We start from the raw sequence: 20,519 nt of genomic DNA, 5'->3' as shown, positions 1-20,519 counted from the left end.
TTCCCCTGAATTCCAAACCCCTTGCCTACACTTTTCTTCTCCTTATAAAAAGGGTCAGTTTAAAATTAAATATAAGGTGGTCTGTTAGGGTACAAACTCACTGTCTTCTCAGGTAGCTGACCATCTGAATAAAGCGCCCATAAAGATTCAATCCTTGTCTCTGCTTATTGGTTGTGCTAGTGACAGCACAAGCGCCGGCTTTTCCGGTTTCATTTGTAGGCATATACTTAAGACATTTTTACATACATATCCCATGACACATGTATAAAGACATTCTTATGAGGCATTAAAAGCATAGTTCTGGCCCTGGCTGGGGAGCTCAGTTGGTTAGCGTGTCATCCCAATATGCCAGCGTTATGGGTTCAATCCCTAGTCAGGGCACATCAGTTGAGATTTCCTAATTCTTTATATGCCAAGTAATTTTGGACTGTATCCTGGACATTTGGATATTATGTTATGAGACCATGGATCTTGCTTAAACCCTATGGAAAATGTTGATATTTTTCTGTTAGTAGGCAATTGACCTGGTTTGGTTCAGGTCACAATTTCTGACCAACCTACTGTGGATTGTGTTTTCAACTGGGGTTCCCCTTTCAAAGTCTTTGCAGTGCTATTCAGATCTACTGCATATATATGCCACCCAGTGGCCAGTCTGGGACCTGGTGATGAGCTGCCTCTTCGTGCCGCTCTGAGTCTATGGTATGTTATTTAGAGTTCATAAAACTCTATGGGGTCATCTTCCTGAACTCCTCTCTCAAGTTACTCAAGTTTCCCTGAAATAACATGCTAGTCAAAGTAACACACATATATTCTTTCTGCCATTGGTGAGCAGATGGAGATGTCCACACCATTGGCATTGGTTACTCAGTGAAACTATGACAGAATGTCCTGTAAACTCAGGAACACGGTGATGATTTATTTTGTTTCCATTATGGTAGAAAGCTTGCCAGGTTTGTCCTAACCCTTCTATAGACTAAGGCAAAATGTCCCTAACCAGCTAGCCAGAATTTCATAAACTTTTCCAGCTACAAACTTACCTGTGAAATACAGCAATGCTTGAGAAATTCTTTCCAACAGTGGATATTTCTTTTCAAAGTCTGCAGAAACAGTGATGAAACCCTTCAGCTGTAGAAGCCGCAGAAAGAAAATCAGTTGTTCCAAATGAGTCCCTGGAATTTCATCTTTTCTTTTTTTGTTCCAGGAATTTCAGAAAGTTGCATGCAGGTGTCCCAGGCCATACTTTCTCTATATTATAGTTAAAATGGATAATGATGCTGAATGTGATGGATAGAGGGATGAGAACTTTCCTGGTCTTGACTGGTAAGAGCATATTGATCAATCCTTTTGCTTTTTTTCTAGTAAAAGATAAGTTTCTGGATGCAATGTATAATATGTTATATATTTATATATTATATTATAATATGTATATTATATATTTCACAGATACCTTCTTTTTATCTAGATTGAATCATTCTAATATTTAAAAACAAAAAAGTGATTGATGACTTTTCTATTATTTTTATTTATTTATAAAGATTTTATTTATTTATTTTTAGAGAGAGGGAGAGGAAGGGAGAAAGAGAGGGAGAGAAACATTGATGTTGTATAAGAGAAAGAGATTGGTTGTCTCTCACACGCCCCCAACTGGGTACCTGGCCCAAAACCTAGCCATGTGCCCTGGCCAGGAATCAAACTGGGACCCTTTGGTTTGCAGGCCAGCGCTCAATCCACTGAGCCACTGCAGCTGGGGCTATTTATTTATTTTTAACACACACAGACAGTGCTAACAGCCAGGATGTAAAGAGGAAATGAGCTCCTGCTCTGTCCACGGCAGCCCGACCGTGTGGCTGACACTGCTATGGGCCCTCCCTCATCCTTCCCGACACACATAGGAGTTGCCAGGGGCTGCTTTACCCTATAGCTGTAACGCGCTAGCTCAGTTTCACATTGTGTGCATGTCCTGCCCCAACATCTCCATTCCAAAGTGAAAAACAAAGCGTTATCAATGGTCTGGGTACATTTGTCTCACTGGCTGATCAGCTCCTACCCTGCGATGGGAGAGTGAGGGGGATCATCAGGTTTGGAGCAAGTAAGTGAAAGGGGTGGGTGACCATAGCTGGAGGAGTGGTCTGCAGAAGACCTAGGACAGGACAGCGTAGAAGGCACAGGTGGAGTGGGGACTCTCTCTGTAAGATAAAGTATGGAGAATTCTCACCAGGTTTAAATAGATCAATGTATTAAAATTTAAAATAAAAACAAAAGGAATCCAAAATGATCAACAATTCAAACATGACTGAATTTCACATTTTTCCCACCAAGACAGCTCAAATATAGCAGTAACAGTCTAGATCTTTCCAGGAAGTTAAGGTAGAGCCCCAGCATTCTTCCTGACAACCCTGGGCTGGATTCTAGAAGGATCCTAAGATGCCGCAGTTACTGTATTTGCAGATGTTCCATCTGGAAGACACCAGGAAGAGCCAGGGGCTTAAAGGAAGTGGCCTCAACTCCCAGGGCTGAACCAGACAACCTGGACAAGTTTTGAGCCACAAAGAGGGAGAGGTCAAAAGTGGCCCTGGCTTTGAACCTGGCTCTTTCTGGGAATATCTGTCAGATTCCTGCAGGGTCTCATCTAGCTCCTGTCATCCTCATCCAGATCCTCCTCAGTCTTCTCGGTCACTTTTGAGAGCAATTCCTCTGGAGAACGAGGGCCCCGGCCAGGTATCGCAGCCACAGATGCCTTCTCTTACAAGATAACGATTTCTTCTAATACACACTTAGGCTTTGATTTCTAAAAGGAAAGTCTTTACTTCTAGCACATATAAATGTAAAGCACTTAAACAAAAGATGAGATTTTTCAAATTATCTATAAAAGTGCTTTATCCTACTTTATTCTCCTTTGGCTTTTACTGATGTTCTTATTTGCAAGCCTTATTCCTTTGTAGCAATTTGGGCTCTAGAGTCTATCTTAATGCCTTCATTCTTTCAAATTTCTCTACAGAAGCTGTTATTTCACTTTCTGCTGGTTACCTACGTACTATTTTCAAGAGGGAACTGGTTGGGGGGTACCTCAAGGCTTACTTCTCAAATTATACCTTTAGCTTTTCCTATTTCTATCTCATGTCAAACCAGAAAGAGAAATCCAATATGAATAGTTTGCTGATACTTTCATAAAATCCTTATGACCACCTCTCCATTTAGGTTATCCTATTAACACAGCAATTTGTCCTCTCCTACTTTATAAAATGATTGAACGTTATAGTTTTATACCATATTGTAGAAGTTAGAGTTCTACAGTTTTAGCTTTGTGCTGTTTGCTATAATGTTCTTGTAGGTGTGCCTTTAAAAGGACTAACTTGGAGCACCTTAAAATAATAAAAAGTTCATAAAAACACCCAATTCATGACATTCCTCTGTCTTTCCCTTGGTTATCAGCACTTCTTTTGTCAAATCATAAGAGAAGGTTTATTTAGGAAGTCACAGAGGTAATAGCAGTGAGCCAACTGGGCCGCAAAGGCTGAAGAAACAAGTTACAGAAGCACAAGAAAGGCCCTTGGAGCTCAGGAGAGAGAAAGCAAAGGTAATACATGCGGGGGGGGGGGGGGGGGGATGGAAAGGCACAGAGTGCTCCTGACAAGGAGAGCATGCCTAGACACATTTTTGGTTGTAAGAAGTATGCTCATGTATATGTGCTATTTTATGCTTTTATTTTTAATAGTAACACGAATAATCTATTTTGTGTTTTTATTGAGATAAAATTCACTTAACATAAAATTCACCTTTATAAAGGGTATTAGTTCAATGGTTTTTAGTATATTCACCATGTTGTGCAACCATCACCACTATTTCCAGAACATTTCCATCACCTCAGAAAGAAACCTCACTCCTAGTAGTCGCTATTCCTAACCCTCCTCACCCCTACTGGCTGGTAATCACTCTTCTACTTTGTGTCTCTGTATATTTTTCTCTTCTGGACATTTCATATAAATGGAATCATACAATATATGGTCTTTTGTGTCTGGCTTCTTTCACTTAGAATAATGTTTTCAAGGTTTGCACATGTTGTAGCTGGTATCAATCCTTTATTCCTTTAATGGATTAATAATATTCCACTTACAGATGTACACATTTTCTTTATCCATTCATCAGTTGAAGGACATCAGGGTTGTTACCATCTTGTGGCTATTATGATTAAGGCTGCTATAAACATTCACATATAAGTTCTGGACTATATATACCTAGGAGTAGAATTGCTGGGTCGTGTGTTAACTGTGTTTAACTTTTTGGGGAACTGTCAAAATTTTTTCCACAGAGGCTGAGCTTTACAATCCCACCAGCAATGCTCAAGGATTTCAATTTCTCCTCATCCTTGTCAACACTTGTTATTTTCTGGAGTTTCCCCCATGTTTTATGAACCCACTCACTTCTCTTTTTAATGACTGTATATTTGATCACATTGACTTACCATAGTTTACAGTTTGGGTTCTTAGTTCTGTAGGCATTTTGATGGCCTGCACGTTCCCTCTGCAATTATCTGAGGATAAATATGGCTCCTTACAGATCTTCAGAACAAAGATCCTTTTATTTCAGATTATTTCCTGGAAGAATATTCTTCCAAAATGGGATTACTAGATCCATGAATAGAAAGAGTTTTTTAGCACTTGTTTTTGACAGCAACATGTATTTCTTTATTTCCTCACAGTTCAATTTAATTCAACAAAAGCTCACTAGGGGCTTATCGAGTACTAGGCATTATGCTAGGTTCAGTGGTATACAGCTGAGGTCCTTATCCTCAAGACATTCACAGTCCAGAAAATAGATAATTTCATAACATGTAAGTACAAAGAAAGAGGTACACACACGATGCTGTAGGAGCACAGAGGAACGGCATTGACTCTAGTAAGGGTGGGTGGGTCGGAGAAGGTTAGGAACTGGGACCAAAAATGCTTCTTGGAAGAAATGAAACTTAAGGTGAATTTTGAAGGTTGAGAAAGAGTTAGCCAGGCATTCCATGGAGACCGTGTGCGTGTGTGTGTGTGTGTGTGTGTTGCGAGGAGGGATCAGAGAAAGAAGAAAACAGGACAAGAATAAGTCAAAGCAATCAAGGGAGGAGGGACTTTCAAGGAAATGATGGTAGGCAGTGTAAGCTGGTGAAAAGTCAAATAAGAAATCTGAAAGTGTCCATCTGATTTGGCAAAGTAGTGCAGGAGCCTGAAGCAGCCACTTCAATGGAGCTGGTGAGGTTGGAAACCAGACTGGGGAAGGCTGAAGAGTGAGTGGGAAGTGTGGAAGCAAGAGACGGCTTCTGTTGACTAAACAAGGCCTTGTGACAAGGATTTTTTTGTACTGTTTTAGTTTATTTTTGCCATTCTTTTCCTGACTACTTTAAAATAAATCAAACGTGCTCTGGCCAGTGTGGCTCAGTTGGCTGAGTGTCATCTCGTAAAGCACAGATCACTGGTTGGATTCCTTGTCAAGGCCCATACCTGGGTTGCAGGTTCAGTCTCCAATTGAGGCGCATACAAAAGACAGCCAATCAATGTTTCTCTCTCACGTTGATGTTTCTCCCTCTCTTCCCCTTCTTTCTAAAAAATAAAAAATTAAATTAAATTAAAAAAAATTAAATGTAATTTGGAGGTTTCGAAGTCTCTTCCCCTGATGAAACTTACTGTCTTGCCTTTTAGTTACAGCAGCTAATCCGAAGTGGTTGGTTGTTTGCAAAGATGGTTGCAATAATTCCTCCAACCTATCTGTGCACCCCATTGCCAGGTATCTTTACCATTCCATCCATTAAGAGATGGAATCTACTTTCCTTCCCATGAATCTGGGCTGGCCTTGTGATTTGCTTAGTCTGGTAGAGTTAGACAGACGTAACATTGTGTGACTTCTGAGCCTAGGCCTTGAAAGATCTTGTAGCTTCTACTTATGCCCTCTTGAAATAATGACCAGACTTCTGGCCAACATGGAGACCTAGACAGACTAGCTGCGTCTCCCTTCACAACTAAGAAGGAATACAACTACCTCAAAACTAGAGACAATCAGAAGTTCTGGAGAATCGAGCTGCATGGAAGTCCAACAAACAAAGAAATAAAGAAGAAATACTCATCCAGACAGGTAGGAGGGGTGGAGCCAGGATGGAGAGGACGAGGTGTAGCGGCGGCAGTGGTGGTGGTGGCAGGCTGGCGGAAAGCACAGTCACATGTTTTAAAGCGTCGAAGGGACACCCGAGGAATGTTCCCAGCACCAGAACAGACCACACAGCTCACAGTCCCCGCACCAGGGAAAATCAAGCCTCATTGCTTCTGACTGTGCAGGCCAGTCAGAAGAGGAAGAAACTGCCAGTCTCTCAGCAGAGTCTTCTTGTTTAAAGGGCCCCCACAGTCCTAGAACTTCTGCAGACCCACCCACCCTGGGAACGATGGCCAGGGCAACAGATAGGGTAAAGCTAAAGGAGTTCATCATTACCAAGTCATTATCACATGAAATGTCAAAGGGACTTACTTACTTAAGAAAAAGAAGATCAAAATTATGAACATTGAAATGACAACAAACTCACAGCTATCAACAACTGAATCTAAAAAATAAAAACAACATCCAACTAAGCAAACCAGAATAGGAACAGAATCATAGGTATGGGGATCATTTGGAAGGTTATCAGTTGGGAGGGGGGAGAGGGAGAAATGGGGAAATGGTGCGGGGATTAAGAAGCATAATTGATTGGTACAAACTAGACAGAGGGAAGTTAAGAATAATACAGGAAAGGGTGAAGCCAAAGAATGTATATGCATAACCCATGGACATGAACTAAGGGGGGGGTGGGATTTCTGGAGGGAATGGGGTACTGGACAGAGGGTAACAAAGGGGAAAACATTGAAACTATTGTAACAACATAATCAATAAAATATACTTTAAAAAAAAGAAATAAAGTAAAGAAAAAAAGTAACTGCTTAAACTAATTGAAAAAAAGAAAAAAGAAAAAATGACCATTGTGGCCAGTAGAGCTGCCCAGCTAAGTCCAGCCCACATTGCTGACCCACAGAATTATGAGCAAATTAGGATACCAAGTTTGAGTTATTTGTTATGTGGCAATGAATTGCTTTGATATCTGCTTCATTTAAAGTGTTTTCTTGCAGCGTATGCCTACAGATATTTCACTATAAGGGTTAGCGTGCTCAAAGAGTTGTTTCTGTGCCCCGCCTTCTACATCATTCATCTAAATATTAAATCAATCCCAGTGAGATATGAAAGCCTACTTAGAGAGTTTTCTTTTGACTTCAAACATTTGTTTCCTGGCTTTAAGTCAATTCTCTCTCTGAGACAAAATATCTCACATTTTAACAGTAAATTTTTTACAAAGAGAGAAGGAGTGAGGGGAGGAAGGGAGAAAGAGAGAATCTATGAAGATCCAGGGCATCTGGTAGTACTACAGAATGCAGTAATAACTACTCCTTGCTTGGGTTTCACATTTTATTCAACTTTATATCTCCAAGCTCTCACATGGTATCTGGATTTGGCACACAGCTAATGTTCAGCAAGGATACATGACAGAGATAACGAAGTTGCTACTTTTATACATTGTTTCATATTTGTATGCCTTGTTTCCTAAGAGTAGAGCCAGCTCCTGCTAGAGTTCTGGTCAAGCAGGGTGTATAGTCTTAAGTCTATCAAGGAAGATCTCAAAGCCTTATGTGGTAAATATCTATGTTGGCAACTTTGTCTCACTCAACCCCTGCCCCAGGTTTTTGAGGATTCATGTAGGAAAATGTATCACAGCGGTATCTCTCACTCTCTTGCTCCTCTTAGTTTTTTTTTTTTTTTTTTTTTTTTTTTGCTAGTACCTTTCTCCTCCACCAAAACCTTTGATTTCAACTCCAAACATCTCACTGTTTTCATAAAGACAAAAATGTTCCCTACTCAAAAATGGGGTTCCTTGAGTAGCTGTATGTTCAACTTGAGATAATTACATAAAAAGAATAGTAGTTACATTTAGTTGTATCTGCATACCTGACATTAGATGAGGCAAACAGGGCTAAGGGGAAAGACATGATGGCGTGATGCCACTATGGCTACTTATCTGAATGATTTGGACTTGGTTTATCTAGAGTTCTGCTTCCACTCTGGGGCAGGACTAAGATGTGTATGTAGGAGAGGTATCAATTCTCTCTCTCTCTGCTCAGGAAATACAGGTGCTGGGTCACTACCAGAATTACCAGAATGCTGAAAATAAGACTTTGCCCAATGTAAAACTTGTCCTGAAGTCAATTTTTAAAAACAATGCTTTTCTTTAACAGTCATGCTCATGAGAAACAGGCTATAAAAGAAAAATAGTCACTCATCTTCAACACCAGGATGTCAAGGATGTACAGGGCCTAAATAAATGACCAGATCTGTGACTTTATTCCTTCCTCATAGCACATCAGAAATTCTCAGACTGACCTATAATTGATCAGGGTTGTACAACCTTCTGCAGCACACTGTAACTGCTCTCACAAAATTAAAACCTGCTCTTTCTTAAAAAATTGTTTTTGAAGGAAATATCAGACAGAAAACTTCTTTTTTTACAAAATCAGAAATGTCATTTTGGATTTGCTTACATCTGAAGTGATTAGCAGTAAATGCAGTATGCTAACTATTATTAGGTTGTACTCAAGCCACATTTTATGCTTTTCACAATTACGGTAATTAAAATATATCTTACAGGTATGAAATCTATACTTCAGATGGTAGGCACAGGTCTTATATTACAAATCATTTGAAAATGTTGACATAAGAACATCAGTGCTCTCTCTCGCGAGCATGCCTGTGCCTTTCTCTTTCCCTCTGTTCTGTTCCCCATGTCCCTGCCCCATGTTACCTTTGCCCTTCTCTCCCCTAAGCTCCAAGGGCCCTTCCTTTGCTCTGTAGCTTGCATCCTGAGCCTGTGCAGCCCAGCTGGCTCAGTTCAACTACCTCTGTAACTCTTTAAATAAAGTTTCTCTTACAATTTGAGTTCTTGGCTCTGAATTCTTTCTTTGCTGAACTCAAGAACTGAGGTCCAATTTCACCACCACCACCAGTTTTCTTATCAGTACACAGAAGGGATTTAAATACAGTACCTGCATAAAGGAAATACTTTTATGTCCAAGGGGGTGGTTTCATAGTTTTCCCTTCCCTAGAGCCAATATTCTTCTTAAATTAATGGGAGATTTACATTTCTCATGGCATTCACAAAGCTGGGCACTTCACAGAATATCAAAGAGGTCTTTGCTCATTCATTCAACAAAATATATTGACTGTGTATTATTTGCAAGCCACCGGGATATGGGGCATGGGAAAACTTAAGATATAGAAGAAGCTGTGGGTGAAAAAGAGGTTCTACAGAAAGTAACTCATAGGGTGATCTGATCATAGATTCCTAAATGACACTAAAGTTTATTGACCATCTATCATGTACCAGGTATTATATCTATTACCTGGTAAGAATCTTATACTTTAGAAGGGAAGACAAGATGTGCAGAAATAATAATATACTTGGCATATATTGAGCCCACAATAGGTATCTGTTCTATGAATGAATGTAAGGAACACAAGGGATCTCAAAATAACTACCCTTCTCTCAGAAACCTAGAGATATTATGAAGTTTTGTTTGTTAGGTAGAGGCCTTCAATACCAAAGACCTCATTTCATGTCGGTTTACCACTTCTAAGCCGTGGAATTACAGGTTTTCCCTGTTAATTCAAAAGTAGAACGTTCCTATGAAAATTTTCATAAGATAAAATGGTGTAAAGTGAAAACCAATCACCATTAACCTATATGGAAAAAATTTTAAGTGTTCCCAGACTCCCAGAATAACCAAATCATGCCAAATAACACATAAAACTGAAACTAATTTTACTATAGGCTAATTGATATAAACAAGAGTTAGGTGTCTATGACATCTCAAGAACAGTATGTCAACATAAGAAATGTCCAAACGTAGTAAGAACTTTATATGAGTTTATTGGAGCTAAATTGATGACAACTACTGGGAAGCAAAACCTCAACGGATTGAGAAAATGCTCTGAAGAATGGCAGTTTTGCAGCTTATTTCATACATTAGAATCAATGGAGGAGGCGTAAGGAGGGTTATGTGAAACCCACTTGTGTTAGATTGATGGGATAGGAGAAAGCAAAGTGGAGAAATCTCTGGGATTGGATAAAAAGTAAAATGGGGAGTCACCTATTACTTTTACATTGGTGGGTACCAGATAGTTAATAATTGCCACTTACAGCATATCTATATGGTATTTGGGGAACAAATTAACAGTGGGTGTGCTCTGAAAGGTCTGGAAAAGGAGATATACTCTGACCTTTCAAGGTATCTTATCTCAGATGCAAAAAGACAGCAGACAGGGTCATTTAAGGTAAAGATTGACCTTTGTCAAGAAAACTACAGGCCTAGGACATGACTATCTATGTTTGGACCACCTATGTGGTTCCTTTCAGCCTGAGTTTGTGAGGCCCACCTTGCAGGCCTCTCCTGAGCTTGTCAAGTTTAGTAGTGGACCCTTTTTTTGTCCAGTTATAACTAAGCATGATCAATGAAAACGCTATTGAGGGCAACTGTACTAACGTAGGTCTTTCCTAAAAGTGAAGTGTACGAATCTGAACTTTTGAAAAGTGGGGGATACCTGTAATAATCCTGGATTAGGTAATTTGAATTTTGATTTTATTACTATTATTAAATTTTATTAGTAGGTTGATACACTAGTCATCCATCTAGTTTTCGTTCTACAATTAACTGGCCCCAGTTATGTAAACACATTTCTTTCAAACGCTTTTAAGTCTCTGGCCCTAGAGACTCAAGAGGCCAGCTTTTATCTAGTGGGGAGACAAGAGCTATCTTAACTTGGAGCACTTTGATACAGCAGTGTGGTGAGGCTGTCCAAGGTTCATAACCCTGACCCGAGAGGTTTGACTCCGGTGCTTTCACGCCCCTTTAATCGACTGCGAAAAGCCTCTCACCAGCTTCTCCGTCCAGGTCAAGTCACGTTTAGCAAGCGCCTACAGCGCGCTGCGCGCCCCCATGCTGGAAGCGGGCTGGGCAGAGACGCTTTCGCTGCTCTTCTACTTCTCTTGCTCCATCAAGGCTTGAGGGAACTAAGCCCTCTTGCCTGAGATACTGTTGAACTGGATGCATGCAATTACTCTACTCCAAGATGAGAAGGGCAGCCTAAACTTCTACATACGCTGGGGTACCACGTAACCCCCCCCCTTAACGAGGGGTTATGGGCAGAGCCCCTTAGGAATCTGACCTTTCACCTCCCTTCTCTCCTCACCACAGCTCACCAATTTTGACGCTAACGAATGAAGAGGCGAGGAGACCTGGTAGGCGGGACTTAGTGTTGCTCTGTCCACGCTGATTGGGCTTCGGCGGCCTGAGGGGCGGACTGCGTGAGCCGGCTAGGGACTCCCTCGGTGGGCGGGGAGAAGTGGGGGCGGCGCTTGCGCGTTGGGAGGTGGCAGAGTGGCCGAGGCGGATACGCATGCGTGGTAGGCGGAGCTCGGCTCCTTTACCAATATTACCAGCCCAGTTCTTCCCATCCTTGCTTAAACAGTGCTGGTGTTTCCGCATCTTGTCGTGGAGGGTGGCTGCCGAGTGGCTGCTCGGTGTTCGGGTCGTCATGGCTGGTTACGACTACGTGAGCCCGGAGCAACTGGCTGGCTTTGATAAGTACAAGGTAGCGCGGGCCCCGCGGACGCTCCTGTTCCCCCCTCGTCCCGGCCTCTCCCTGGCGGCTGGGGAGCCGGCACGGTGCGTGTCACCTTGTGCCGCGTGGCTCAGGGCCGGCTGGCGGGCGTTTCTCCAGGGATCTTGGCGAGTTCTAGGGCTTTGGGGTCGGGGTGCGTGAGAGCACCCTAGGTTCGTCGCCCCGACTCGGCCCTCACCCGGGGATCGCCCTTTCCTTAGGCGACTGCTGGACGAGAGTTAGAGCGAGAGAATCCCCTTTGCTTCTTTACTTCATCATCATCATCATCATCATCATCATTTTTTAGCCCCCTGAGAGGTGATACAGGTCCCGTCTGTGGTCTTAATTGTCTTCACTTTAATGAGTTTCTACCCGCCTCTCTTGTATACAACTTCGGAAATGGAGATGACCATTTAGCAGATGAGGCCCGGGAAGAGGGAGTGACTGCCGAGGCCATACTGCTGATGCACTCCACTTATGCCAGTGAAAAGGCTTCCTCGGCAGCAGCTTGTGGCGCCTGGGCCGCCCGATGAAGTGAGAGTACACAGGAAGGGACTAGGTAGTGGAAAGAGCGCGGGCTTTGGATTACACATGAACCCGACACCAAACGCGATAACGAAATCTAATGTCTTTATTTGGCTTTGGGCCAAATAATAGTGTCTACCGTGAAAAATAATGATAAGAATTTGAGAAGTGCCTGGCATATAATGGGCCGCCAATAAATGATTAAATTTCCCTCCGAATCTGGCTCATTGTCATTGCTCCCTTACCAGTGAATGAATGACTCCTCTATCCGTCCTGTGGTCCAAGCTGAAATCTGGGTAGTCACCTCTAGTCCCGAGTCCTCTGCCCCACCCATCAGCCAGTGAATGACCAGATGCTCTGTTCTTTCATTTTTATCCTGAACTAGGACACTGGTTCCATTACTGCACTTTCTACATACACTTTAAGTAATCTTTTTATTTTAGAATAGTTGTAGAATATGTTAGTACAGATTTTGAGAAAAATTGTGATGATAGTACAGAGTTCCCATGGGTTCCACACCCAGTTTTCCCCATTACTAACATCTTACATTAGTATGCTACATTCGTCACAATTAATGTACACATTATTAACTGAAGTCCATTCTTTGTTCAGATTTCATTAGTTTTTAATCTAAGATTCTTTTTTCTGTTTAGGCATCATGTCTTGGCTGTGACAATTTCTCAACTTGTGTTTTTGATAATCTTGATAGTTTTGAGAAGTTCTGGTCAGTTGTTTTGTCGATCTCTTAGTTGGGACTTGCCTGATGTTTTTCTCACGGTTGACTGAGAGTGATGGGTTTTGGGGAGGAAAGCTACAGAGGTGAAGTGCTCTACTCATTGTATCCTATGAAGAGTTCATTCTGTATCATTCGTGATGTTGACTTTGATCCCCTTGCTGAGACAGTGTTCGCAGGTTTCTGCTTGTAAAGTTGCTGTCTTTGGAAGGAAGTCACTGTGCACAGCCCACATTTACGGAATGGAGAGGTAGGTTCTACCACCTTGAGGGCCGAATAGAGACATTATTTATATTTGGAATTCTGCATGGAAAGTTTATCTTTTCTTCCCAATGAATATTTATTTAGTCAGTCATTTATGTTAGTAAGAATTCATGGATATTTATTTTATACTTTGGGTTATAATTCAGTTCTTAATATTGTTGTTCACCTACATTTACTTTTGCCCTTTCAGTCCTTTTTCTGTGTTTTGTAGTGACCTTTAAAAAAAAGTATCTGGTCACAGCCATTCTTAGCTTAAAACCCTCCACTCTCTTCTTACTGCTCTTGGAATGATGTCCAAAAATTCATAACATGGTTCTGAATGATCTGGTCCTAGTTTATGTCCAGCTTCACATCATGCCACCCACTGTCTGCCTCTCCTAGCCTTAGTAGCCATCTGCCCATCCCCCCTTTTCCCCAGGTCTTCATTGTTATATCTTCCTTCCCCATTTGTGTTCATCTTCACATCTTAAATGTTAATTCCTCAGAGAAGCGTTCTCTAACCATTGCTTTCCCCTTAACTGTGCTCTCATAGTACCCATTGCTTCTTTATGGAATTACTTCTTTAGTGTGTCGCCCCATTAGACTGTGATGCCCAAGTGGTGAGACTTGTCTGAGGACCACCATGGCCTGAGCACTGTGCTACTGTGCATGCTAGGCACCCTGTGCACATTGGTGGAGTGAATGAATAACTGAAAAAGTCATAGTGGATTGTGTCTAACTGGAATTGAAAAAACTGTGAAGGATCTTAGAAGGTCACATAGTATATTCTTCTGCTTTCAAGCAATATTGTGCCATACCATTTTGAACTGAGGTGCTACTGACTTGTCTTATAATTTTAAGTGGAAAGAAGTCCCAGAGCCTTGGTAACTCAGGGCAGGGCTTTACAACTTTCATTAAAGGAGGTTATTAACCCACATAACCTATTTTGCCTTAAGCTCTACACCCCTTCTACTATCTCTTTTGCACTGTAAATATTGACATATAAAACTTTTTCTTCTTCACTAGGATCTCTCTTTCTGGGTAGTTGCCCATAATACAGCTGTTTCATTTGCAGCAGTGTCTGTAATAGGGAATCTACTTTTTCTTATAAACAGTCTTCTCTAGATTAGGCTCCTAATTTACAGAAAATCTTTAGTTTGCTTTTCTGTTCCTATTTCTCTCCTTCTGTTATCTGACTCACTTCCTGTGTCTGACAGCAGATTTCCAATTATCCTGGAAAACAAAGGTCAGTTAAGTAAGCATCCAGTGTTTACTAAAATATAGTTTGTTAATGTTATTTTAGTTATAATGAGGCTTTTTTTTTTTTTAAATAGGAGAGAGCACAAATTTATTTCTTTTAGTGGAGGATTCTTTATAAATCCAAAGGTGTCCAGAGGAAAAATCTGTGTGGTCAATTTTACTGGAATGTAAATCGCACCTAGAGACCTTTTCTTTCTGAAGATCACATGTTCCCATGTGTGGTGTTTGACTGTGTGTCCTTTATAAGTGCTTACTGAATTAAAACAGGTTTACCCATAAGTGGCTAAAAACTCAAAAGAGATTTTTATTCTATTCCCTGACGTGGTCCTGTATATTAGAGCAAAGAGATGTAGAGAAAAATTGATACTATAAAAGTAACTGGTGGAAAAATTACTTTTAAAGTAGCTTAATTGATCTTCCCTGGAGGTACATCTGAGAGCTACAGTTGGAAACCTGGCACTTATGCAGAATAACTGCTGAAAGGGGTGTACACGGAGAGTGGTCATTAGGTTTCTGGAATGAGAAACTAAGACAATTGATTTTCAGTACAGAAGAAAGCATGGATGGATTCTGTGTTTCATACTCTCTTAACACTTGTGTTCTATGTTGTGTTACCCCAATTTTATTTAGCAGTTAAATAATTAGTGTCTGCCTTCTCTTTTAGGACATGAGCTCTGGGAGGGCAAGGCCTATAGCTGTCTTTTAGAGAGAGGAGAAGGGAGGGAGAAAGAGAGGAAGAGATACATGATTGGTTGCCTCTTGCAAGCCTCCAGCTGGAGACCTGGCCTCCAACCCAGGCATGTGCCCTGACTGGGAATCGAACGTGCGACCTTTTGGTTCACAGACCAGTGCTCAATCCACTGAGCCACACCAGCCAGGGGTATAGCTGTCTTGTTCAACATGACCAAAGTCTAGCACTCTCAACATATTTATTGAAGGAGTGAAAGTATAAAGGAATATAAACCATCTTGAAAGTATGGTAAAAGGGAGCTGTATATCTCCTAGATATCAGAAGGATACTTTTGTATTTTGAATGTGAAGATGTCAGGGGTTTCTAACAATGGTTAACCACCATTGTTCTCTGTTACTTATAGATGTACAATACCTTCAGACAAGCGTGTTGAGGAATTTCACCCTGAATGATGCACACCATTCCTCTCCTCTGCGTATCCTTTCTTTGGAAGGTCTTGTAGTTGAAGGATTTTTCTGCTTACCTAAGGGTGGAACTTTTATTGTGATTTATCTAATCTGACCTAGGGAAGGCATGATTTTAATTGATAGTGTAGCAGCGAGTTTCAAATTGTATCATTTTGCTTCAGAGAAGAAGTGTTCTGTGAAATACCTTGTTTGGTTTCAGGAATATAATGTGATGAGTTTTTTCTGCTGTTATGGTAGTTGATTGGCTGTTACTAAGAACCTGATTATAGGAATCGTGATCATTATGAATTAATTATTATTACAAGTAAGGTTGTAAAAGAGAACTGCCTCTTCGTGGCAATGCTGAAGAACTAGACTCTGGCCTTCACCCTTATTGTTTCACGCAACTTAATTTTGTTTATTCAATAAGCATTTATTGAGGGCTCATTCTGTGTCAGGCATAGCATTGGGGCTGCAAAAATTAAGCTAGGCTAAAATCCCTTCCTTCAGTAGACTATGAGTTTGGTGGCACACGCACAAGTAAATAGTTAATAAATGAAGTTAGCTAAGTTCACAGAGCTCAGCCTAGAAAGATGAAGGCTGAGTAGACACAATAATACCAGGTAAAGAGGGGAGAAAAGGTATCACAAAACAGGACAGCAATGGCATGCAAAGGGGGGAGGTGTGAGAGATTATTTTCTGGGAACCACAAGAAGTTAGATGCTTAGGCATAATAGTGTAGTGGCAGGAGAGGAGACTGGAGAGGGAGGCAGCTCCTATCAGAGGAGGATGATTTGATGTTAAGGACTTTTGGATTTTACCCTTAGGTGAGTGTTTCTGTGGTCCAAGGACTATTGGCATCAGAGTCCTATGGGGAAATGGTTTTTAATAGCAGATTCCTAGGCCCACATTGGAAAATTCAGAATAGATGGATTGCCATTATCTGCATGATAAACAAATACCGGGTTAGACAAAAAGTTTGTGTGGTTTTTTTCAGTAAAATAAAAGACACATTTTTCATTTTCACCAATAACTGTTGATTTGGATAATTTGAGTATGTGTGCCATCACGCATGGAATAGTGTTGATTGTTCTCAATCAATGTCTCAATTTGATCGCTATGTACTTCAACTGGTCTACCCGACTATGGAGCATCCAGTGAGAAATCTGCAGCACAAAACTTCGCAAACCACTTTTGACACATTCGATCAGTCACGGCACCTTCTCCTTACAACCGCACAAATCATTTCTCGTGTTTTAGTTGCGTTTTTACCTTTCTTGAAATAATGAAGCATAATATGCTAGAAATGTCACTTATTTTCTTTCATCTTCAATAGTGGTAAGTTTTTTTAAAATGCACAGTGATATGACAGCTGTCACAATGCAGTCTAACAAAATTGTTTTGAATGAAGTTAAGGACAGCTAAGTGCTACTAGAACCACCGTAAGGAAAAAAACAAATGGAACCTTTTGGCCAACCCAGTACCTCTGATGGTTCTTGGGTACATTGCAGTGCTGTAGGTTTTGGGGAGTCACTTAAGAATTTTGAAGAGGATCAGATTTTAATATTAGGAAGCTCTCCCTGGCAGCTTATAAAAAATGAATGTATGGTGGTGGAAGTAAGGGTGATCTGGAGACAGACCTCTTAGGATCCCCCTACATAAAACTAGGTAGAAATGGAGAAGGCTTGAATCTAAGCAATGGGGATCAAAAGGGAGTTGGGGATTCTAAAGATGGAGGTCACAGTCACAACTGGTTAACCTGCCCACTGGATCTGGCGTAGTAGATACATTTAATTTGACCCACATCTACATTTCTCTTGGTAAGCCAGAATATTGGACAGCATTGCCCTCAACTTTTTTTTTTCTGTTAAAGATTTTATTTGTTTACTTTTAGAGAAAGGGGAAGGGGAGAGAAAGAGAGAGAGAGAAATAGCAACGGGCAAGAGATGCATGGATCAGTTGCCTCTCCCAAATCCTCAACTAGGGACCTGGCCCATAACCTAGGAATGTGCCCTGATTGGGAATCAAACCAGTGACCTTTTGGTTTGCAGGCAGGTGCTCAGTCCGCTAAGCCACACCAGCCAGGGCAGACATTAACTTCTTGACAGGAGTTTCCCGAAGCTGACTAGTGCTCGCCCTCTTTAAATAGGGTATTTGTTCTCTAGTTTTCCATTTCTCTTCCAGTCCATAGGCTCATGCAGGTCCTTTGTTCGGTTTACGTGCCTGATCCCTGTGGACATTTGAGTTTGTGATCCTTGATTTAAGATTTTAAACGGACAGGACACGGTGACTGACTAGCTGGTGGTGGTATGGGGGCCAGAGGATGAAAAATGGGGAGGAGTCTGGGATGACTCAGGCTCGGTCTGGGGGGGGTGACTTAGAGGCAGCAGTCACTGAGGTGAAGGTTTTATAAAGCATTAACTCTGAAGAGGTACTCTTCGTAACCATAGACCTAACATTGCTGAGTCAATAATTTAATTCGATAGCCCAGTGAGGAAGTATTATTAATATCTCATGAGTAACCAAACTCATGAGAGTTTTATCCTTACAGAAACAATAATTATAATTTAAATGATAAATGATACTCAACCTTCAGGATAACAGTAATCTTTTGCACGAGGCACTGCTCTTGAACAGGGCCACTTGAAGCTGTGGTTTGTGGACTTGGAATAAAAATAAAAAAAACTTTATGTTCTAAGGAAATATCATTTGTGGATAAGTTGCTCTCCATAGAGGAATATTTCTGTAATGATTAAAAAGATTAGAACACTTTCCTTCTGTTCCTGAGCCACAGTAGAAACATGAGAAATTCTTCATCTTTTGATTTTCACTTATTATGGTTGCAAGCTGACTATAATATATGTTCATTATGGCATTTCCTAGATATGTTATAGTTAATTCAAGTATAACTTCTCTTTAGTCGTACCTTGGTCTCCTTGAATAGATTTGAGGAAGTGGCCTCTCCTACCTGTAAGTACATTAGTAAGGCTTGAAAAGCCTTTTGGTAGTCTTAGATATAGATTTACAAATGTCTCAGAATTGTTTCTGTAGTTGGCAGAGACAGGAGTCTTTTAGAAGGAGTGAAAGAAGGATGGATGGGAAACTTCTGCACAGAGAGAGGGAGAGAGATTAAATGGTAGGGAGAAGATTACTACATTTTTAGGTGCCATTTGGAGAAAACATTTTGAATTGGTTCTTTTACTACTTTCTGACATACCAATTCACTGACGATGGCGTGTTTTTATAACAGCTGTGATGCTTAAATGTTAAGAACTTCTTTGCTGAATAAGAACTTGTCCAGTACATAAGAGAGTTTGGGGAAAGATGTTTCAATCAGAGCAGATGGAACTAAGACGCAGAGACCAGGAAGACCATGGTAAGGTAGAGGTACAAGGAAGTGGTGGGTCTGTGAGGGACCAGGGCGAGCCTAGTGAGCTCAGGGAAGTCAAGTTGCAGTGCAAGAGCAGTATCTGAGTAATAATAATAATGATAGCAAACATTTATGTAGCATTTACTCTGTGCCAAGCTTTATGTCTACTATCTCATTTAATGTCCACAAGTGCCTTGTGAAGTAGAGGTGCTCTTATTTTCTCCATTTTACTGAGATACAGAGTTTAATTACTCAAGGTTCCCACAGCTGAGATTTGAACCCAGGCAACCTGGCTTTTGGGTCTGTGGACCTAATGCTATAATGCCTCTCAAATATAAGAATTAAATATAAATTCTGCCTTGTAGTTACTGGGTGTTTGTGTAAGATATATAAACATTAGAATAAAGACTTTCAATGTCATGCTTAATTGAATTTGTGCCTGATGTTTGCAGATGGAGAAAATGTACACTGCCAAAAAGGAAATGATTTAATTTCTCTTCTCCCAGTTTTAAATTAGTAGGGGCAAGTGGGCTTTTATGTATTAGTCTTATATTTAGTTGAGTGTTGAGAACATCTCATTTGCTGTTAGCCGTGATTGAGATAAAAGGCTTTTGATTAAATAGTTAGCTTTGGGACTGAAGTTAAAAACCCACATACTACTAGCTCTGTGATCTTGAGCAGGTAACAGTCTCTCTAAACCAGGCTTCCTCATTTTTGAAATGGGGTAGTACCTATCTCATTGGATCATTATCAGAAATGAAAGAGTAAATATTTACAATATTCATTTGCCTGGCACATAGTGCTATGTATAGTGTTAACTAAATAAAAAATAACACTTGATATTTGTGGTTCCCTGCTTGCGAACATAGCATATAACATAGGCCATACCCCAGGAAGTAATATCAAAAGAAAGTATATATTTAATCATGTATAATAGTACAATAGGCAGAGAAAAGTAAATTTTCTTAAATGCCACTGTATTAAAGAGTCCACAGTAACTTCCACATGTTTACCGTAAGTTTAGTATCCAAATTCCTCAGCAAAGATTTCAAGCTCCTTCACTGATACTACTTCTTTTGTTTTGTCTTCTTGTCTCTTGTTAGAGCTTATTATAAATTAAATCTAGCAAGCAAACCTGTTTGTCCTCATGACTTGCTTGTTCTTGTTTCATTGTTCCAGCTCTTCTCCAGTTCTTTCTCACCACCAGCCTCTCTCTGACTTCTTAGCAGATAAAAGTGACGGTATTCAGTGACATGAGATCTCATTGCCCGCTGAGTCATGTTCTCTGGGTGTAGTTCTTAAAAGTCTTTTATTGATCTACACAATGGAATACTATGCAGCAGAAAGAAAGAAGAGGAATTCCTACCCTTTGCGATAGCATGGGTGGGACTGGAGACTATTATGCTAAGTGAAATAAGCCAATAGGCGAAAGACAAATACCACATGATGTCACTTATAAGAGGAATCTAATGAACAAAATAAACTAATGAGCAAAACAGGACCAGAGACATGGAAACGGGGAACAGACTGACAGTGACCAGAGGG

General features: G+C 40.7%; 1 protein-coding gene and 1 pseudogene across 1 annotated transcript in view; one reads left to right on the top strand and one right to left on the bottom strand.

Annotated features, from left to right (window-relative positions):
- Window positions 1-2,344: 2,344 nt before the first annotated feature.
- LOC150005762 (mitochondrial import receptor subunit TOM22 homolog pseudogene) lies at window positions 2,345-11,642 on the bottom strand (annotated as a pseudogene).
- The window catches only part of SELENOI (selenoprotein I), a 43,515-nt gene continuing 34,516 nt past the window's right edge, over window positions 11,521-20,519 (top strand). The window contains exon 1 of the mRNA XM_090281067.1: window positions 11,521-11,697. Coding sequence (XP_090137193.1) covers window positions 11,641-11,697 — 57 coding nt within the window. The 5' untranslated portion in view covers window positions 11,521-11,640. The remainder of the gene's footprint in view (window positions 11,698-20,519) is intronic.

Source organism: Furipterus horrens, unplaced genomic scaffold (genome assembly GCF_987537825.1).
Source record: "Furipterus horrens unplaced genomic scaffold, mFurHor1.1.pri manual_scaffold_6, whole genome shotgun sequence".
NCBI classification, from domain to species: domain Eukaryota; kingdom Metazoa; phylum Chordata; class Mammalia; order Chiroptera; family Furipteridae; genus Furipterus; species Furipterus horrens.
The sequence above is the reverse complement of the archived record's forward strand: the minus strand, read 5'-3'. Positions and strand labels throughout refer to the sequence as shown.